Below are 19984 nucleotides of genomic sequence, written 5' to 3'. Positions count from 1 at the left end.
GGATTTATTCCTAAAGCTAGCAGGTTTGTTCCTCTTTTGCGTGTGCTTGTCAAAGACTCAACACTTCTGTTCGGTGAGGGTCTCTTTAACTCTTAAATTATTTACATTCTACCACGACTTTCTTAATATATTTATATTTCTAGTATCCTTTTTTTGTGCCTGTCTATGACTCAATACCTTTTCTGTGTTGTGAGTAGCAATCTTATCATTTCTAAGCATGTGTATAAATTTAGCAACATCACAACTTCACTTTAAATGCCCGTATGTTCAAGGAATGTGTAGTTATGATTATCACTTTAACATTAAGTAATGTAATTATCTAATTAATACAGTTATTGCTTTGGTGGTAATATAAAAAATTGAAACTAAACACTACTGATACAATCGTGCTTATGGAAATATGAAGTCGCACTGTGATCATGTTGCAGGAGCGCAAATCTCGGTCAGGCTTGGACTAATTACTTGTTACTCACAACTTAACTGTCTGTAAATACCTTTTGTAAGGATTATAACCATCATGGAAATGCAATTTGAAATAACTACCAATAAAATTTGTTGGTGAATAGTGGGAAATAATAGAAAAAAATATTACACTCAGTTTCTGTGAAATAAATTTCTTCAACAAAATTTCTCACAGTACAAAATTTTTCTTCTTCTACCTGTGCATCAACAGCCACACACATCCAATAGAACTGACAAAAGTAAAGTAATGGGCATTCACTGAGTTTTATCTTGTAGGCCTGCTAACAATACTTTGTTTATAGGCAATAGAGAATTGTAGGCTATAGGAATTCAAATTTGTGGCACCTGTATCTCATCCATTAATTGTAGTACTCAAGTTTTTACCTCATGCGGTATTTGAAAAATATAATACATACTAGGAAATACAGTAAAAAGTCATCTAAAACGATATTATTCATTGCTTGAATGGTAAATAAAATAGGACTAAATTTACAGGGTTTTTAATAAATATTGTTCATGCTTCATTAGAAAAATAATCTCTGAAACAGGTCTTAAATATTGCACATAAAAAGTTATTAAATCTTATTTTATAAAACAGTTGTATAGAATAAAACCTGATATTACAAATTATTAATCTGATAGTTTCCTATGAACATGCCGGACCACAAAATACTAAATAACATCACTTCAGTGTTGTTCACAGGACATCCTGAAATGCTAATGAATGTTAACTGATCTGGAACTGGTAATTGATCCTTGCTTCTGTAAATAATTCTTGTTGAGCAAGAAATATCCATTTTTAAGAGTGTTAGAAGATTCCATTAAAAATGACAGCTTACTGTCAGTGACAATTTTGAAGGAAAATATTTAAAAACAATTAGGAAGGAATGTAATTGTAGAGATCCTCATTAGGAAGCACACCACAGTGCAACATACATATCACAGAATTTTTGTTATCAATTTAAAATTTGTGTAATAGCACCATTAAAGTTATAAGATAATCACAGAAGGACTGTGCTAATTCCTATAATAATGGAGGTTAGCTACAATTTGCAACATTCCCGACTCACTAAATACTATAATGATTCAGATATGGCCAGAGGAAGACAAAAATGTCATTAATGACAGGTGAGGACAGAACCTAGACACAGTTGTTTGTTAAATTCACAATTTTGGAGCTGGGACATGTTGGCAATGCAGCAAATGTTAAGTTCCTGAGGAGGGCACTCTCCACAGGATTGGCACAAGCACACGTCTGCCGCAGTAAACACACGGCAGTTTGTCAGTCTCCCTTGGTGGCTATGCTGCCTTCAACCTGACTGAGGTCTGGGCTGTGCTGCCTGTCTCGCCGGGCTCTCGACCGCCACTCGACCCAGCAGAACATGACGGTGCCCAGTGTGGACAACACGAGCAGGATGGCCAGCTGTGCATGCAGCCCTACGTGACTGCTGTAGAAAAAACTGGCGGCGGCGGCCACAGACTGGAAAAACACACAAGATTGTAATGAAGTTTAATCTCTCTCACATCATCATGTTTTGTTTGGAAAATATCACCTCTCGAGCAAAATAAGAATAACATGAGCCACTGTGTTCCAATCAATTGATGGAATATTGGCCAACAGCTATGTCCCTAATACATTTAAATTGAGTCTATGGGCAGTATGGTATCTTTGTTCTAGGCAGCTTATGTTGATAAATTCTGTGGTCTCAAAGTGCATTGTTCATCCAATTTCTAATTTCAAAGATGCAGATTGGTTTCGAGCACTTTAAAGATTCATTTAACTTTATATTTCATCACCACACGTAAGTAAATTTCTCTTCGGAGGTAATTGTCACACCAAGATATACATTAACCTTTTAAACTGTTTATTAATTGTTGACAACGCATTTACAATATGTCATGGGATGATTATGTGCAGAAATTATAAGCATCTACACAGGAGTGAAGTACACTGCTTGAGAAAAAACGTGAAGTGTCCAGAAATGAGGAGTGCATGAAATGAAACTTTGCAGGTTGAGAGGATATGTGATGTTATTTTAATTGTTCGAAAATTGAGCCAGATTTACAAAGAAATTGGCAGTATGAGCTCACTTATCAGTATGATGTTACACTCCCTCTGGCCTGGATGCATGAACTGATTTGTTTGGCAAGGGTGTCTTACAGCTGTTGTACCCTCTCCTGTGGCTAGCTTGTTCACAACTGTCGTAACGGTCCTCGATACTGTTGCTGGGACAATGTTGACCTCCAAGTTGGTCACAGACATGTTCTATTGGTTACAGTCTGTGGATCTTGCTGATCATGGAAGTACCTCAACATCATGCAGACAGTTCCCAGAGTAGTATGGATGAGAAATGTTCTGTAGAAAAATGGCATCACAATGTTGTTGCACGAGAGGTAACATGACGACGAAAAATGTGGGTGATGTGTTGTTGTGTTGCCAGAGTTCCCTCAGTCAAAACCACTAGTGACCTGAAGTAATACTTAATGGCTCCCCACACTATGAGGCAAGGAATAACAACACTGTGCCGCTCCAAAACATTGGAAGAGTGAGACCTCTCCCCCACGTCACCATAATACTTGCTATGATGGTCACCAGGACAGTGCAGAATTACTATCCATTGCTGAAGACAATGTAATGCCATTCATCACCACTCTGTGCTTCACAGTCAGAGCACAACTTCAAACACAGCTGTTTGTGCTCAGACAATGACATATGGGATGGTAGTTTCCTAGTCTGGCTGCTGTTAGTATCTGAGCCAATGGTGCCTGATGACAGAGAATGTAGTGAGAAGTCCATTACTTGTACTCAGATGGCAGGCACAGATGTAAAGAGGTTACAATGTGCTTGGTGAACAATAAGGCAATGCTCTCTTGTGGCTGACAGATGTGGTCGATCAGAACCTTGACGAGTATTCCTGCCTTCACTTTCCCACTTAGTCCAACATCGGGCCACAGTCACATCCAAATGCCCCACAAATCTGGATATTGCACGTTTCCATCAGCTGACCAAACAGAGGCTCATAGTAAGGCCCCTTGCAAACTCTGAGCTGGTGACAGTGTTGTCTGACACGAGTACACAGCACCCCCATGTCCTTCACAGTGATCAATCAACATCCAATTCTATTCGTTCCCCTTATACACCCCGGCAACTAAACATGAACAATACTAATGCACCACCAGTGGTGTGTGTGTGTGTGTGTGTGTGTGTGTGTGTGTGTGTGAAATTATGTTGACATCCAACCATGCTTTCTGGCCGATTTCCTTTTTTATCATAAATGACTTCTTCTTTTGTAACTGGTACTGACACCACAGAATTTAAGTTTTGAATGAAAGCTAGTTTTTAATTTAGTCTCTAATAAGAGTTCATCACAGCTGCAAATTCGTGGTAATTTATGTTCTAATTCATTCAATACATCTGCATTTTATCCCTTATAATAATCCCTGTGGAATTTAATATTACATTTGATTAATTGATTAATGTGAACCTCATGGAGATTCTGCTTCCAAACTTTCCTGGTAATTACATAACAAGAAATGAACTCTTAGTTACCCATTACCATTCTGCAATATTGGCCCAGATTTTACTGTTCTAATTTGTGCAGAATGCTGTAGCTGTTAGATGCACGGGGCAGCAGGGCACGCATGGGGTTGGGCTTACAGGCAGGCATTGTAGGGGAAATGCTGGGCACTGGAGGGGAAGTGCCATTCTGAACTGAAGCCTACGCTCAAATTTTTTGTAAATGCTAAGTGGGGCCCCTCTATGCCAACACCTGCATGGTGACCATTCAAAAAGGTCTACTGTCACCTCTGCTTTCGTTATTATCGAAAAAGAATTCCACTGCAAATGCAGTGATTTATTTGTGCCTGGCTTGTTAGCCATTTGTAACTTTCAGAGAAATGTCATGAGTCGCAAATTTTGAGTAAAACCTACACATTTCCCTGGTTACAATGGTAAAATTTGCTTCTTTTGCCAAAACACAGAGGAGTTTACAAAGTCTCTCTTCATCAACATGTTGTGCAGACAACTGCAAGAGAATTCTGAAACAGTGGTTTCTTAAGTTTATTAAGTGAGGAACTGAGGAAAAGCAAAGTCAGTAGCTTACAAAAAACCACATCCTCAGCACAAAAAAATGTGTATTCATTCTTCATTATATTGTTCCAAAACCCATAGCATTTCTCGTTTCACCAGCTATTGATCGCACTTAAAAATTACATTCTAGATAATGAAGATTTACATAACAACAACATAGTAAAATACTCTCCTCTTTGCGTGCTTTCATTTGCCAAAATCTGATATCATTGTCTGAAACATTTTATCAGATGTGAGGAATGTTGTGGATACTTCACTCTGACTTTATCACTGGCTTGGGGTGATCACAAGTGAGAGTGATACATCAGATCAATTTTCTCGAGATTGGTGACAGATGACTGTACCCAAGTGTACAGAAAAAATCAAATTTCATATGGAACAACATATGATGTAATATGCACCAAATGCAAAATCATAGCGACCTTTATTTTTTGTTGCACATTTTTCTGAATTTCAGCTAGTGTCTTACTTCCACATAAGTATTACAATAACTATGACCACTAACAAGATGATGGGCACATCATCATGAACCTGACATATAAAGCTATAAGTAGAGCAAAAATGAATTTTTTTACTGCATAGTTTCTGTAAAATCATGTGAGAAAGACTGCAGGACATGTGCCTCGATTCTGTCAAGGTTGACTGGCCATAAGCTGGAAAACACTCGTCGGCTTCCCCTTTCGAACAAACAAATTAGCTCGCCCAGCACTTGGGACGAAAACTGGTCACTGCACATTGGCCACAATATCCTGCATTAGGGTCTTGATTTGTCAACAACTATAATCTGTTGTTGTCAGGTTTGACATGTACTTGACAAATGAAGGCAACAAAAACAGAATGTGAGTACACCTATATAGTCTGCAGGAGAGCTTGTGTGTAAATCAGAATAAACTACTTGAAAACTCTTAGATAACAGGGTGATTTAATTGAACACACAAGGCAGTGACACAGTTTCATACATGTCTATATATTAGTGCTAATAGTATCTTGCCAAGAAAGTTTTCATCATCATTTGAAAGTGAAGTTTCAGTATTCTCAAAAGTACTGAACAAGAATAAAAAAAAAAAAAAAAAAAAAAAAAAAAAAAAAAAAAAAAAACAGACAAAGCACTGGAGGCTAGCTCTGTATATGGCATGAGGAAATTTATGTTACAATAGTGTAGTCAGCTTACCTGCGTAAATTTGAAGAGAGCAAATGCTGCTGCGCTATCATCTGCCCACACTCCTCCCAAAATTGAGTAGATTTGTGTATTGTAGCAGCTGTCACCAAAACCCAACAGCAGGCTACAGAGCATCGCAATATAGGCACTGAAAATATAACAATGAAAGCATTATTAGGCATTTTTTAAACAAATCCCTCAAGTAAGTGTTTGTACATTTCTGGGTACTTAGTGAAATACTCAAATTATATGCTACATCAATTGTATTCTGTTACATATATCAACCAGATTTAAACAGTATTAAAACTAGAATGGCAGAAGGGGTCAAAATGATCCATCACACTTTTTTCTTCAGTGCCATATCCAACGTTTTTCACAATATTATGAGAAGTAAAGTTGCCACTCACCATATAGCAGAGATGCTGAGTCGCAGACAGGCACAACAAAAAGATTATCACACCTAAAGCTTTCAGCCAATGGCCTTTGTCATCAATAGACGAGCGCGCACACATGCACGCACGCACGCACGCACGCACGACTGCCGTCTCAGGCAACTGAAACCACACTGCGAGCAGCAGCACCAGTGCATGATGGGAGTGGCGACTGGGTGGAGTAAATGAGGAGGCTGAGAGAGGGAGGGGGAGGGATAGTATGGTGGAGATGGTGGACAGTGAAGTGCTGCAGGTTAGGTGGATGGCAGGGGAGAGGTGGGGAGGGGGGCAGGGGGGGGGGGAGGGGAAGTAGCGGAAAAGGAGAGAAATAAATAAAAAATAATAATAATAAAATAAACGAAAAAGAAAGACTGGGTGTGGTGATGGAATGATGGCTGTGTAGTGCTGGAATGGAAGCAGGGAAGGGCTGGATGAGTGAGGACAGTGACTACCAAACTTTTTTTACTTCGTTTATAAATTCATACAACTTTTCCTAATTGTTTCTTCTCTTTACAATGATGTATTAGGATTTAGAAAGTATTTATATTTTCTTGGACATTTCACTCAACATACCTAGAATGATGAAAGGAGTTAGTTTGACACTGCTGTGATTGCTCTTATGAATATATGTAAATAATACAACAATAAGTAACAACAATCAGCTATCAAGCAGAATTGTTGCTGTTCATTGCTGCGCCTTGGCACGTGCACATTCCAGTCCGCTGCAGTTTATACGCTTGACCATGGAAGACATTTTGATCATCATGGTCTTTCAGATGAAGGAATGTGTTATCTCTTAGAGAATTCCAACATTGAATTAGAAACTGACTCCATTCATAAAGATGAGGATTTTCTACCAGGGACAGGTGAAGATGAAGAAATTGTGTATAAGTAGGGATTAGTGAAGGAGGATTCAGATGCTGATCTATGTCAGTCCTCACTTTATACGTCACAGCAGACCCATCTGAATCCCTCTACAAAGGTGGTCATTAGGAATAAAACCAGGTATAAGTTAACTAATTTTTCATCTTCTGGAAGGACGTTGGCTGCAAACAATCTGAAGGCGATAGGTGCTCCCACTACTTACACTTGTCATCAAGTAGACGACTGTCATTAGTGGTTCCGATCTTAAGTTTTGGCGAAGCAAAGCCACAGCTCATGAAGAAATATACAGAATCAAATGCTTGAAAAGTACTAAAAAACAATGACTGGACATAATCGCTTTAAATGGAAAATTTGATAGCAGTCATATACGTTCCCGATGTCATTTCTAAAAAAGGTATATCTCCAGATGATCATTGGTCGCATTCTTTGAGCCCCACTTTCATCAAGCAAGTTATTCAGAAGGACAGATTTCAAGAGCTTCTCAATTCTGATCACACAAAACAAGAAGTTGGTTCACTCAATTCATGCCCAACAAAGTTGACAAATGTGCCCAGAATGAGATTTTTACTCTGCAACGGAGTGTGCGCTGATATGAAACTTCCTGGTGGATTAAAACTGTGTGCCGGACCGAGACTCGAACTCGGGACCTTTGCCTTTCATGGGCAAGTGCTCTACCAACTGAGCTACCCAGGCACGACCCGTCCCCACAGCCTTAATTACGCCAGTACCTCGTCTCCTACCTTCCAAACTTCACAGAAGCTCTCCTGCATACCTTGCAGAACTAGCACTCCTAGAAGAAAGGCTGCAGAGTGAAAATCTCATTCTGGAAACATTCCCCAGGCTGTGGCAAGCCATGTCTCCACAACATCCTTTCTTCCAGGAATGCTAGTTCTGTAAGGTACGCAGGAGAGCTTCTGTGAAGTCTGGAAGGTAGGAGTCCAGGTAGTGGCAGAATTAAGGCTGTGAGGATGGGTTGTGAGCCGTGCTTGGGTACTTCATTTGGTAGAGCACTTGCCCGCGAAAGGCAAAGGTCCCAAGTTCGAGTCTCGGTCCGGCACACAGTTTTAATCTGCCAGGAAGTTTGACAAATGTGGGTTCAAATTCTGTATTGTTGCAGACATAGTGACAAAATAGGTATGAAAACAAAAATACTAAATACCTTGTCACAAGAAGTCTCCTATAATTGTTTGAGTATCATAATATAATTCTTACTTTGTTACAAGTTCTTATTACAATTACTTTTAATTGTTGAAAGATTGTAAATAGTTATGTGGTTGTAACTACGAGAGTTATTACTGTCTTTGTTTCAGTATGCAGTTTTCAGGAAAATGATTTTTCTGTGGTGTTTGATAATCAGTGTTATGAGATGTAATGAAGATATGAAGTTATTTGAAGCAGAAACATTTTTATTTGTGCCCTATGGTATGCACCAAATTCCGGGGACTGAAACTCCTCCCCTTGACCAATAAAAATTGGTTTTGAGTTTATAACACGCTGCTCTGCAAATAATTTTGATTCACTAGATTAGCAGTTACTCAAACTTTACTATAAATGCTCAATTTTAAAAGTTGTATACTATAAGAAATTTAGTTATGGCAGAAGTTGGCATACAGTGCAATGATTACCTCTGTTTGTATAATCTCTTTGTGACAGTATCTGTTTTGCCTTTGACTTAACAAATTAAATATCTTTCCTACTTTTTACTCTGTTCTTTATCAATCCACACAAAACTGCATTACTTGTCTTAACATTTTCCTGCAAAGTTTCACTAAAACTGTCTCAGCTACTCTTTTCTCTTCTTGTACTGTTTTATCCTAATTTTTGGTTCTTTTATGTTTTTGTTAATTTTCAGTGCTTTTACTGCCTCTACACTTCCTCCAAGGCGTTTACTTCTCTTTAACAGCTGTCTTTATCATGCTGTTCCACCAAGGCACCTTTTCTTCTCCCCAGTAGTCATTTTTATGTGTTCGCTGCACACTTTACAAAACCAGTTGTGAAACATATCTAGTTCTCTTCTACTCTGTTGACTTTATATATGTGAATTTCTTTTTTCAGATCATCTTCGAACCATCCCCTTGTTTTATTCTCTTGTAACTTCTGTACCTTTATTTTCTTTACGTCTTTCTGATGACTGAGATATCGTCAAGACCGAATTTTGCTACCATGGTCTCCTTAAAATCTTCTTGGCATTGCTGTCATGTGTTCCAGTTGTCAATATTCCTCCTCTTCTTCCACCACAACCACCAGAAAAACATCAATCATTCTCCCCGCCCACCCCCCCCCCCCCACCCACCCACGCACCCCTAGTTATTCTTTGTGCGTTAGCGTTATTTTTTGTAAACCATGTATTTCCAACAACTGATCATTTTTTTCTGCAAAGTCTGTTAACAAATTTCCTTCATCCCAGTTACCATAACTAAAGGGGCAAATTATTCCTTCTGTACTTTGCCCATAATTTCCCACGTGTTCCACTCATATCTCCATTCATCTGTCTTTTCTAACTGTATAAAATTCATTGTTCCACAGTTGAGTCCAAGTCTAACTTAGATTATTTGATCTAGTCAAATTGTTTCCAAGCATTGAACTTAAACCTCCTGTCAGTATGATACCTACCCCATTTGTTGCCATTTTCTTCAATTTTTCTTTCTATTTCCCCTTCCATTTTATCTCATTCATACCCATTATTGCAAAGTTTTTCATCTCCATATACTCAGTTACTCGTTCTGCCTTACCATTTAAAATGTGCACACTGATAACAAATTTCATGCTATCCAATAGCCCACTTCTCACAGGTGCACCGAAGCACTTGAAAACGCGCATAACTTCCGGAGAACGCCCTAGCATTTTCCAAGACTCATGTTACAGGTTGTTAATGTCATGGGGGAGGAAAGCTTTCACTACACCCAGAGGCATTTTATAAGCTTATCCCATGCTTAAATCAGATAGGCTCTAAATTGTATGTAGATACTCTTTGTAGCTGCTTCACTATCGAACATAATCTATCAAAACCTATAACCATTCAAATGGACAATCAGTTATTATCTGACAAAGGGAACTGAAAATCTAGACATGCCAGCAGCACCATAATGTTTATGCCCAAGAAACAAGGCAGAAATGCAGTGGCAATGTATGTTATAGTACTCTTACAGATGAAATGCTGTCACATACTGCTTGTCTATGACAAATGACCTGCATGGTGCAACAATTAAACATTATCTAGCACTTGTTTGCTAATACTCCTTGCACAATATCAAACTGAAAACATTAATTTAAAGCATGTGGTATGTGTATCTACATTTTGCCTTAATGAACAATTGGGCACTAATTCTGATACTTCATTTTTCTTTCATAAAAATGTAAAGTAGTATGATTGCACACGATGGCTTGTTTGTGATAGAAATTTAAAATTAATCCCATATACAAAATGAATTTTCTCAGAGTATACTTATTGGCCTTAAAGTACAGCTCTGTGAATATAAAAAAAATTGAAGTTGGGTAAAGTGACCAAACAACTAGGTCATGAGTCCATATTTCCTTGAACAGATGGGTCTATATGCCTGTAGGTCATTGTATTGTGCAAAACCCAAGATCTACCAAAGGTCAACGAAACTGAGAAAGGGATAGAAAGAAGATAGGAAGACTGAGGAAGATAGGCAGGCAAGGTGCCCCATTTAGGGAGCAGACAGAAACTCATGAAAGCAGAGTGCAATGAGGGGACATAACACCCCAGCCCCCACCACTTACCAGAGGTACGCCAATCATAAATGTGTAGGAATAACTAACAATATGGACAGGGCAAGAGGAAGAGGAGCACACAGAGACAAAAGATGAACAAGTCTAACAGACCACAAGAGGGGGGGGGGGGGGGGGGGGAGGGGGGGAAGTAAAAGAGCAGGTAGGGTGATGACTAGGTTGGATCACTGAGCTCAGACAGTTGCAGCCTGGTCTGTGCAGAGGAGGCAACAGAGTGTTCTGCCAACCCCTCAGTGGACCAATAAGGTTAAGTGGCCCTCCCTTAAAGAGAGTGGTAAAAGCACCCTTCATGAAATAAAAAGGTAAAACTAAGTCATTGGATAGATAAAAGAATCTACTCACCAAGCAGTGGCAGGAGGGCACACACACAATAAAGTTTAACTTATCCAAGCTATCAGAGGTCCCTCTTCCAGCAGAAGAGATGAAGGGGAAGGAAGAAAGCTGAAAGAAAATACTGGAGAGGTTTAGGAAAAGGGGTACAGTTCAGAAAAGTCACCCAGAACCCTGGGTCAGGGGTTACTAGAGGCTAAGTTTCCCCTGGCCCAGGGTTCTGGGTGACTTTTCGAAACTGTACTCCTTTTCCCAAACTTCTCCAGTCCTTTTCCTTCAGCCCTCTTCCTTCCCCTTCAACTCTTCTGCTGAAAGAAGGAGCCACTGGCTCCAGAAGTTTGCATAAGTTAAACCTTTTTGTGTGTTGATTCTCCTGCTGCCACTTAGTGGATAGAGTCTTTTATGTATCCAATAACATGACACTGTCAAAAATTGATTATTTTTGTTGTTGTAAAACAAAGTCAGCCACTGAGCCAATGTCTCCAGACACCAGGGGTAAGGAGCCAGGGAGATTAAGAGTCCACTGCATGGCGGCTAAGTTGGGACAGTCTACCAAAATATACATCACTGTCAAACAGGAACCACAATGGCAATAGGGTGGGTCCTCACTACAGGAGATGACCGTAAGTAAGCCAGGTGTGACTGGTGTGGAGCTGGCAAAGAACCGTACAGTCATTGCAAGAGGTCTGCATGAAGGACCTCCACAGATTCATAGTCTCCTTTACCACTTGTAGTTTGTTTGGTGAAGTCACAGCGAGCCATTATATATTCCAGATTCCTAAAACTTGACAGTGTAATATCAATAGCAAGTCGGTTACCAGAATAGCAATCTGAAGAGTCGATTTACTGGTAGCTGGTTTGGCCAGGCTATCAGCGAGTTCATTGACTGGGATCCCAATGTGGCCCAGAGTCCAGGCAAAGGTCACTGAGCATCCACATTGTTCGAGGGTTTACAGGGAATACTGGAAAGCAATGACCAAGGGATAGTGAGAGTAACACTGGTCAAGAGCTTGCACTCTGCTCAAAGAATTGCTGCAGATGAGAAAGGATCCAAAAGGTGCAGCATTATATATGCTCAAGAGCATAAAAGATGGCTACCAACTCAGCAGTGAAAACACTACAACCATCTGGCAAGGTATGCAGTTCGGTATGTCCTGTGTGAGTATAAGCAAAGCCCATGTGACCAGCAACCATAGAGTCATCAATGTAGACTACTTCTGAAACCCCTACATGTGCCAGGGATGGAGAAAAATTGGCAGCGGAGGGCCTCAGGAAGGACCAAGTGATAGGTCAAGATGAAGTTGTGGCTAAGGAATGAACCACAGAGGTGTACATGTGTGGGCCTGGAGAAGAGGTGGAAGAGGAAACAACAAGAGGTCAGGGAGGAAAGACCAGATGCAGATTGCTGTCATAATCCCTGATCTGGGCCACTATTGTGGGAGATGGAATCCTACATTTGGAAAGAGATGCTTAGGGGAGCTGCAAATGTGGGTAGCATAATTGACAAGGTGTTGTTGGCACCTGATCTGCAATGGAGGGACCCCAGCCTCCATCTGTAAGCTGTTCACAAGGCTAGTTTGAAAGGCTACTGCTGCAAGTTGAACCCCACAGTGGTGTATTGGGTCCAATGCTGAGGGTGATGTCAAACCATATGCCAGGCTGCCATAATCAAGACAATATTGTATCAGGGCCTTGTAAAGCTGCAGAAGGTTAGTGTAATCTGCACCCCAGCTAGTGTCACTCAGGTAGCAAAGTGTATTAAGGTGTACCCAGCACTTTTTCTTAAGATGGCAAAGATGGGGAATCCACATCAACTGACAATCAAAGACCAGTTCTGAAAAGCAGTAAGTCTCCACCACATTGAATAGTTGGTCATTGAGTTAAAGTTCTGGTTGTGGGTGAACAGTATGACATTGACAGAAGTGCATGACGTGAGTCTTGGCAGCTGAAAACCGAAAGCCATTAGTGAGGGCCCATGCCTGTGACCTTCATAGGCCATTGCAGTCAATGTTCAGTGAAACCCACACTAGAGGAGCAATACTGGAGGCAAAAGCAGTCATGTACAAGGAGGGTGATACTGAGGATCCCACAGCTGTTGCCAGACCATTGATGGCTACTAGAATGAGAGGGACGCTCTGTACAGAGCCCTAAGGGACCCTGTTCTCTTGGATATGGAGCATACTGTGGGAAGCACGAATGCAAACACAGAACATGTGGTGTGACAGAAACTTCTAGATGAAAATTGAGAGTGGGCCCAAGAGATGGCAGACTCTAGGTGTGGAATGGCCTTGGCGAAAACCATCCTGGGATGGATCCAGTAGACCTTGAGACTCAAGGAGCCAACACAGCTGCCAGATCACCATGTGTTCAAGAAATTTGCAGAGAACATTGGTGAGAATTATTGGGTGATAACTGTTCATCTCTAAGGGGGTGCTTACCTATTTTCAGCAATGGGACAATGATACTTTTACAACATTGTGATGGGAACTTGCCCTCACTCCAAATATAATTGAAGATGGCAAGGATATGACACTGACAATCCAGTGATAGATGCTTGAGTATTTGGTTGTGGATATGGTCCGGTTCTGGGGCAGTGTCAGGGCAGTGGTCTAAGACACTGATGAATTCCCGCTCTAGGTCACATGTAGTAAAAGATAATTGCTTTTGCCCCACTCACTGTTTTAGAACATGAAAAAAAGGTTGATAATTGTCAGATACTGAGGTTCGAGCATAATGCGGAGCAAAATGTTCGGAGATAGCATCTGGATCAGTGTAGACAGTGCCGTTCAAGGTAATACCAGGTAAACATGCAAGTATCTGGTATTCACAGAGATGTCTGATCTTAGCCCAAACCTGTGAAGGAGAGAAACATGGTCTAAAGGTTGAAATGTACTGTTTCCAGCATTCTTACTTCTGTCATTTTATTAGGTGGTGGACTCGGGCACAGAGCAGCTTGAAGGCAATGAAGTGCTCCATAGATGGATGCTGCTTATGACATTGGAGAGCCTGTCTATGATGTCTAATGACCTCTGTGATTTCTGATGACCACTAAGATACTGTCTTCTGTATGGTTCCACATCACATCAGTATACCATCACCCTAACATTTTCCTGCAATGAATCGCCATCAAAGGCCAAGATGAAGCCACCAGTAGTGACCCTATTGTCTTTTGGCCCCCTATTTACGCAACAGACAAAGTGTACACTTCGCTCCAAGTTGGCAGACATCATCAGAGAGTAAGAGCAGATCTCTCTGCAAAATGATGGCCTGAGCCATATTAAGACTTTTATGGTGAGTGACAGTCACTGGTACGTCCCCCAGCTTATTACAAATGGGCAGTGCCCGTGACTGGATAGGGGATGCTGCTTTGATCAGAACTGACCCACTCTTCATTTTGGAGATGGCTGCAACTTCCCCAAACTTGTCCTCTACAGTTTCTGCAAAAGAATAAAGGTTTTGTGGCCAAGAAGGAAGTGTGTAAACTAAGTACTGGGGGAGTATTTCTCTACTTGCCACTTAGCCCTACATTCCTCCCATGGCATAGCCATGGAAGGGAACGTTTTAGGATCATACCTCTCTGCATTAAAAGAGGACTGTCCTTTCATAGACACTGTTGGGGCATCAAGGCCACCAACAGAAGATATGAGGCACATCCAGAAAGGAAGTTTCCCTATTTCTTAAAAACAAAAACAACATAGTTTCATGAAAAACCTTATGGGCAACTGGTAAACAACCACAGAAATTCCAGTGCTGCTCCAAAGTGTTTTGTTTTGTGCTCTGGTGTCAGGTTATTCAGCACCCACCTGGCATACAATTCCATGAACAGCAGGTGCTTAGTGACAATTTCATGTAACAAGGATCACAATACCTGCTTAAAATGGCTGCTGAGCTCCATAATTGCGAAGCAATGGTTCTCCAGGATGCGCTGCTACACCAGCTCAACCAGGTGATTGTTGATGAGGGACAGTCACACACTATGCTTTCATCATCGACACGTTGATGACGTTTAGGAAAAAGCATACACCAGTAAAGAAACATCTGTTTGTTCATGATGTTCTGCCCATAGACCTGACAGAGCTGATGATGAATTTCAATGGGCACTATGTTTTGTGCATTAAGGAACCTTATCACTGACCATACCTCACAGGTGGCGAGAGAATAAGAGACACCTTTCCGAGGCACTGCTGCCATGGTTCTGTCACCAGGCAGCACCTGTCCAGCTGGTATTTGATTGTCGTCATAGATATGCTGCACATGCCAATCACGACGGGCACATACTCCTTGGTATACATGGGGAGTTTTCAGTTCAGGCACCAACAGTTCAGTCCCTGAATCATTAGGGGGCTATCACCATGCAGTTACTTGACGACATCCCCCGCTCCGCCCCCCCCTCCCCCCCAAACAGGATGGCTACAATGCTGGATTATGGGTACATTTCCATATTAAAGGGAAGGGTGCAATATGGAAAGGCACAAGGGTGAAGCATACACTGCACTTCTGGAGAATTTTGAAAATTGGTGTCAGGTCAAACCCAACAATGAGGAATACGTGTTTATTTAATGAAAAGTTGTAGTAAATGCTGGAACTGGAAATTCTAGTCCCAATCATAAACTAAGTCCAAGGAAGACCTGCACCAAGACAACCATCCGATGAAGAGGCAAAGGGGAAGGGGTAGTGGATGTATAAATTGCAGCACAGGAAGGAAAGAATGCCGCAAAGGCTGCGGCCATGTGGCAGCCAACCATGTATTCACAAAGGAGTTCTGAGCTCCCTGCAGGAGGGGGTCTTCCTTTAGGTTGATACTTCAATACCACTACACTCAGCACTACGTCCCAACAACAATTATTTGCACTCATCTGCTTAACTTCATCATTTATTTTTGCTTCTTCTTCTTTCAGGTTGATACTTCAATCCCACTACACTCAGCATTATGTACCAATGCCTATTATTTGTATACATCTGCTTACTCAACTTTATCACTCTGATTGCATATTACGATAGCATTTTCACTTGTTATTGTCAGCATATTTAATGATGTTAACTGCAAGCTGTGGTGGCAGCCAATGAAGGCTTTGTTCACCATGATTTTTGAAGACTGTCTTGATGAAATATAATTACACAACAATTTGAAAATTGTCAAGAAGCTAAAAATCTAGTATAGTCACTCATATCATAGTGGTTAACTGAACCACTAAATAACTAATACAACAGAAATATAAAAGTTCATACAGACTGTTTTTATGAAGCTCTATTAACATCATAGTAAAATGCTAAAGATCAACATGACAATGCTAATTTAACCAGGTACAGTTAATAAAAACATACTAACGTAGTTTCTTACATAACATATGGTGTATCTGCAATATTTTATCAAGGCGATCCTCAATTTTATTTTTATTTTTATTATGATGTAAAAATTCTGTGTAGGGCAGTTGTATGAACTTATTAGTGATCTTTGCCATATGATTTGGTGAATCACTTCACCACTAAAATATACTGACCAGCCACAACATTATGACCCCATATCTAACAGCCAGTATGTCCACCTTTGGCACAGATAACAGTGGCGACATGTTGTGACACGGAATGAATGAGGACTTGGTATGTCAATGGAGGGAGCTGGCACCATATCTGCACACACAAGTCACCTAATTCCTATAAATTATGGGGAGGGGGCGATGAACGCTGACGCCACGTTAAATCACATCTCAAATATGTTCTATTGGGTTCAGATCTGGTGAGTTGGGGGGCCAGCCCATCAATTGGCTTCGCCACTGTGTTCCTTGAACCACTCCTAGCCTTGTGACATGATGCATTTGTTGAAAAATGCCACCATTATCAGGAAACATGATTCTCATGAAGGAGTGTATGCAGTCTGCAACTAGTGTGCGATACTCCTTGGCTGTCACAGTGCCTTACTCAAGCTCCACTGGAACCTTGGATGCCCACGTGAATGTTCCTCAGAGCATAATGGAGCCGCTGCCAGCTTTTCTCCATCCTGCAGTACAGTTGTCAAGGAGCTGCTCCCCTGGAACATGACTGATTTGTAACCCCCCATTGGCATGATGAAGAAGGTATTGGGATTCATCAGACCACGCAACACTCTGTCGCTGTGCCTACATCCCGTGTCGATGGTCATGTGCAAATTTCAGTCTTAGTTGCTGGTGTCATGGTGTTAAATTGGTACATGCATTGGTCATTGGCTGTGGAAGCCTGTCGTTAGGAGTATCCGGTGAACTGTGTGATCAGACACCCTTGTACTCTGCCCAGCTTTAAACTCTGATGTTAGTTCCACTGCAGTTCACTGCCTATCCTGTTTTACCAGTCTGGCCAGCCTATGATCTCTGATATCTGTAATGAGGGTGGCCACTCAATCCCACGTCTGGACTGGGTTGCACCTTGGTTTTGCCGCATGTTGAAGACACTCACCACAGTACTCCTCAAAAACCTGACAAGTTTTGCAGTTTCCAAAATGCTTTTGCCATGCCTCTGCCCCATCACAATCTGCCCTCGGTCAAATTCAGATAGTCTGCGTGTCTTCCTCATTCTACACACGGATAGCACACTCACTGATAGTACACGCAACATGTGTGAGTCTGACTAGCAGCCATTCCTCACTTGGTGATGCTGCTATCACCTGGACAAGTTCATATCAATAGAAAAAAAACATTTTAAACTAGCATATTGGAAAGAATGAAGGTTGGTTGGTTGGTCTGCAATATAGAAGGTGTTGCATATACTATATGATGCAAACTGAGGCTACTGTACTTCTTGTAAACAATTAACTTCAGTTTCTTTCCTTTCTGTCTGCCTGTCTGTCTGTTGTTGTTGTTGTTGTGGCCTTCAGTCCAAAGACTGGTATGATGCAGCTTTCCACACTACTCTATCCAGTTCAAGTCTCTTCATCTCCGAATAATTACTGCAACTACATCCTTTTGAAATTGCTTACTGTATTCATCTCTTGGCCTTCCTCTGTGATATTTACCCCACACACTTCCCTCCAGTATTAAATTGGTGGTCCCTTGACACACCAGAATGTGTCCTATCAACCGATCCCTTCTTCTAGACAGGTTGTGCCACAAATTTCTCTTCTCCCCAGTTCTATTCAGTACCTCCTCATTAGTTATGTCATCTGCCCATCAAATCTTGAGCATTCTTCTGTAGCACCACATTCTGCCTTTACACCAGCAAAGTCATTTGGTGACAATTACAGCTGCAAGTTTGTTGAATTACAGCTCACTCAGATCTTATGTTGACTATAATGGATCATTGCACTGGATAACAAATTGTTTTACTTATTGTTTTATATCAATTGTTTTATATCAATCAATTCTGTTTCTGTAATGTCCTATTTTAGAACAGAAAAAGACTATTTATATCTGGAATTTGGATATGCAAGAATAATAAAAAAAACCAATGGGATTTTAACAGATTGTTCTGTTCCTATTATTTCTTACCTGAAATTTTGCTGTGGTAGTTATTACAAGTGCTATGCACAAGTACAATGGAATATCGTTCAGTAATGCCCACTTATTTGCAAGAGTATTATGAAGTGACCGTGAAAGAGTATGCAGTGCCATACAATAAGAAAGCAGAAGGAAAGAAATAATTTTCTAATTATTACATGATGAAGAAAATGTTTACCTGCTTGAAATGTAAGCTTCGTCATTAGTATCTTGAAATGGTGCTGAATTAGGCAGATTGAGGAATATGAGAAAAAATGAGAGGAGATGTATTACAAAGCCCATTATTACAATTGGGTCTCTGCCCCATCGTATTGTTTTATGTCCTAAAATTCCAAACAACAATCCACCTGCAAAAAGGTAACAACAGCAGTAAATTAAACTAATGGCAAGCATTACTAGTGAAAGCATATACAACAGTATTGAGCAACAATGTATTAAATTTATATTCTTTGAACATGCTTTGGTTTCTGTCATTCCCATGTTACTTTATACTATTTTATTAATATTACAAACAATTCTCTTGCAGAACAATGATGACCATTTTCTGAATTCTGGAGTTCTATTCTTCAAAGTATAGCTTATAAACTGAATTTTGTTATTAAAAATACTTAAGCATATGAAATAATTTAAAATCATATGATGCTGTTATCTCATTCATACATCAAGCAAAATAAGTAGATTTCAAAATCTTTCACTGAACAGAAATTCTTTTTCACAACATTCATGTGAGTCAATTCATTCCATGACCTGTACTTCTGATTAATGCATAACAGGACATACACAACATTTGCCTCATTGAAACAGCCATCAATATATGAAATGAGTTGTCACATCAGTTTGAGAAGTAAACTTTTTGCATCTGCCAACTAAATAAATAGCTTCATTTGTTTACAAACTGAACTGTCCCATTGGGGCCTGAAACTTCTTATGAGTACTCAAAACTGCATTGTCCAATTAGTTTTTAAGTATAGTAAGTTTTTTCTCTTAAGCATAGTTGACTGACTGGGCCACAAATGTTGTAAATTATACCTTAACCGGAATAACAAAGTAGCTGACAAGAACTATTTACAGAACAGCTACCATGGCAACAATCACCCACAGAATGAGCTAGGCATGTACTCTGTTCTCTTCATCAGTGTCACATGGTTACCAATACATAGTGAACAATTGCAACACGTAATGTAACTGTTATAATTAATTTTTTGCTCACTTTGTCTTTGTGTGCAGCATGTATGCTTCTTGCAAGAGAATGTTAAAGCTGACAGTGAAAGTGGACAGGAAAGCAGTGAGGCTAGCATGGCCCTGCAAAGAGAATTCAGTAAAAAAAAAAAAAAAATAGTGAATGTCTCCACGGACAACATTGCTTCCCTCCTTGTTCACCTAGACTGAAGTGACAGTCACTTTCTGA

General features: G+C 40.4%; 1 protein-coding gene and 1 non-coding gene across 2 annotated transcripts in view; both read right to left on the bottom strand.

Annotated features, from left to right (window-relative positions):
• Positions 1-598: 598 nt before the first annotated feature.
• LOC124619711 (UNC93-like protein MFSD11) overlaps positions 599-19984 on the bottom strand; it is a 228181-nt gene continuing 208795 nt past the window's right edge. Inside the window, exons 6-8 of the mRNA XM_047146272.1 lie at positions 18755-18923; positions 5724-5859; positions 599-1942 (exon numbers count right to left, since the gene is read on the bottom strand). Coding sequence (XP_047002228.1) covers positions 1745-1942; positions 5724-5859; positions 18755-18923 — 503 coding nt within the window. The 3' untranslated portion in view covers positions 599-1744. The remainder of the gene's footprint in view (positions 1943-5723; positions 5860-18754; positions 18924-19984) is intronic.
• On the bottom strand, positions 7646-7720 carry Trnas-uga. Its single transcript has one exon. It is a non-coding gene; the product is annotated as a tRNA-Ser (tRNA).

Source organism: Schistocerca americana, chromosome 6, assembly GCF_021461395.2.
Source record: "Schistocerca americana isolate TAMUIC-IGC-003095 chromosome 6, iqSchAmer2.1, whole genome shotgun sequence".
Taxonomy (NCBI): Eukaryota; Metazoa; Arthropoda; class Insecta; order Orthoptera; family Acrididae; genus Schistocerca; species Schistocerca americana.
This window is presented reverse-complemented; position numbering and strand designations above follow the sequence as displayed.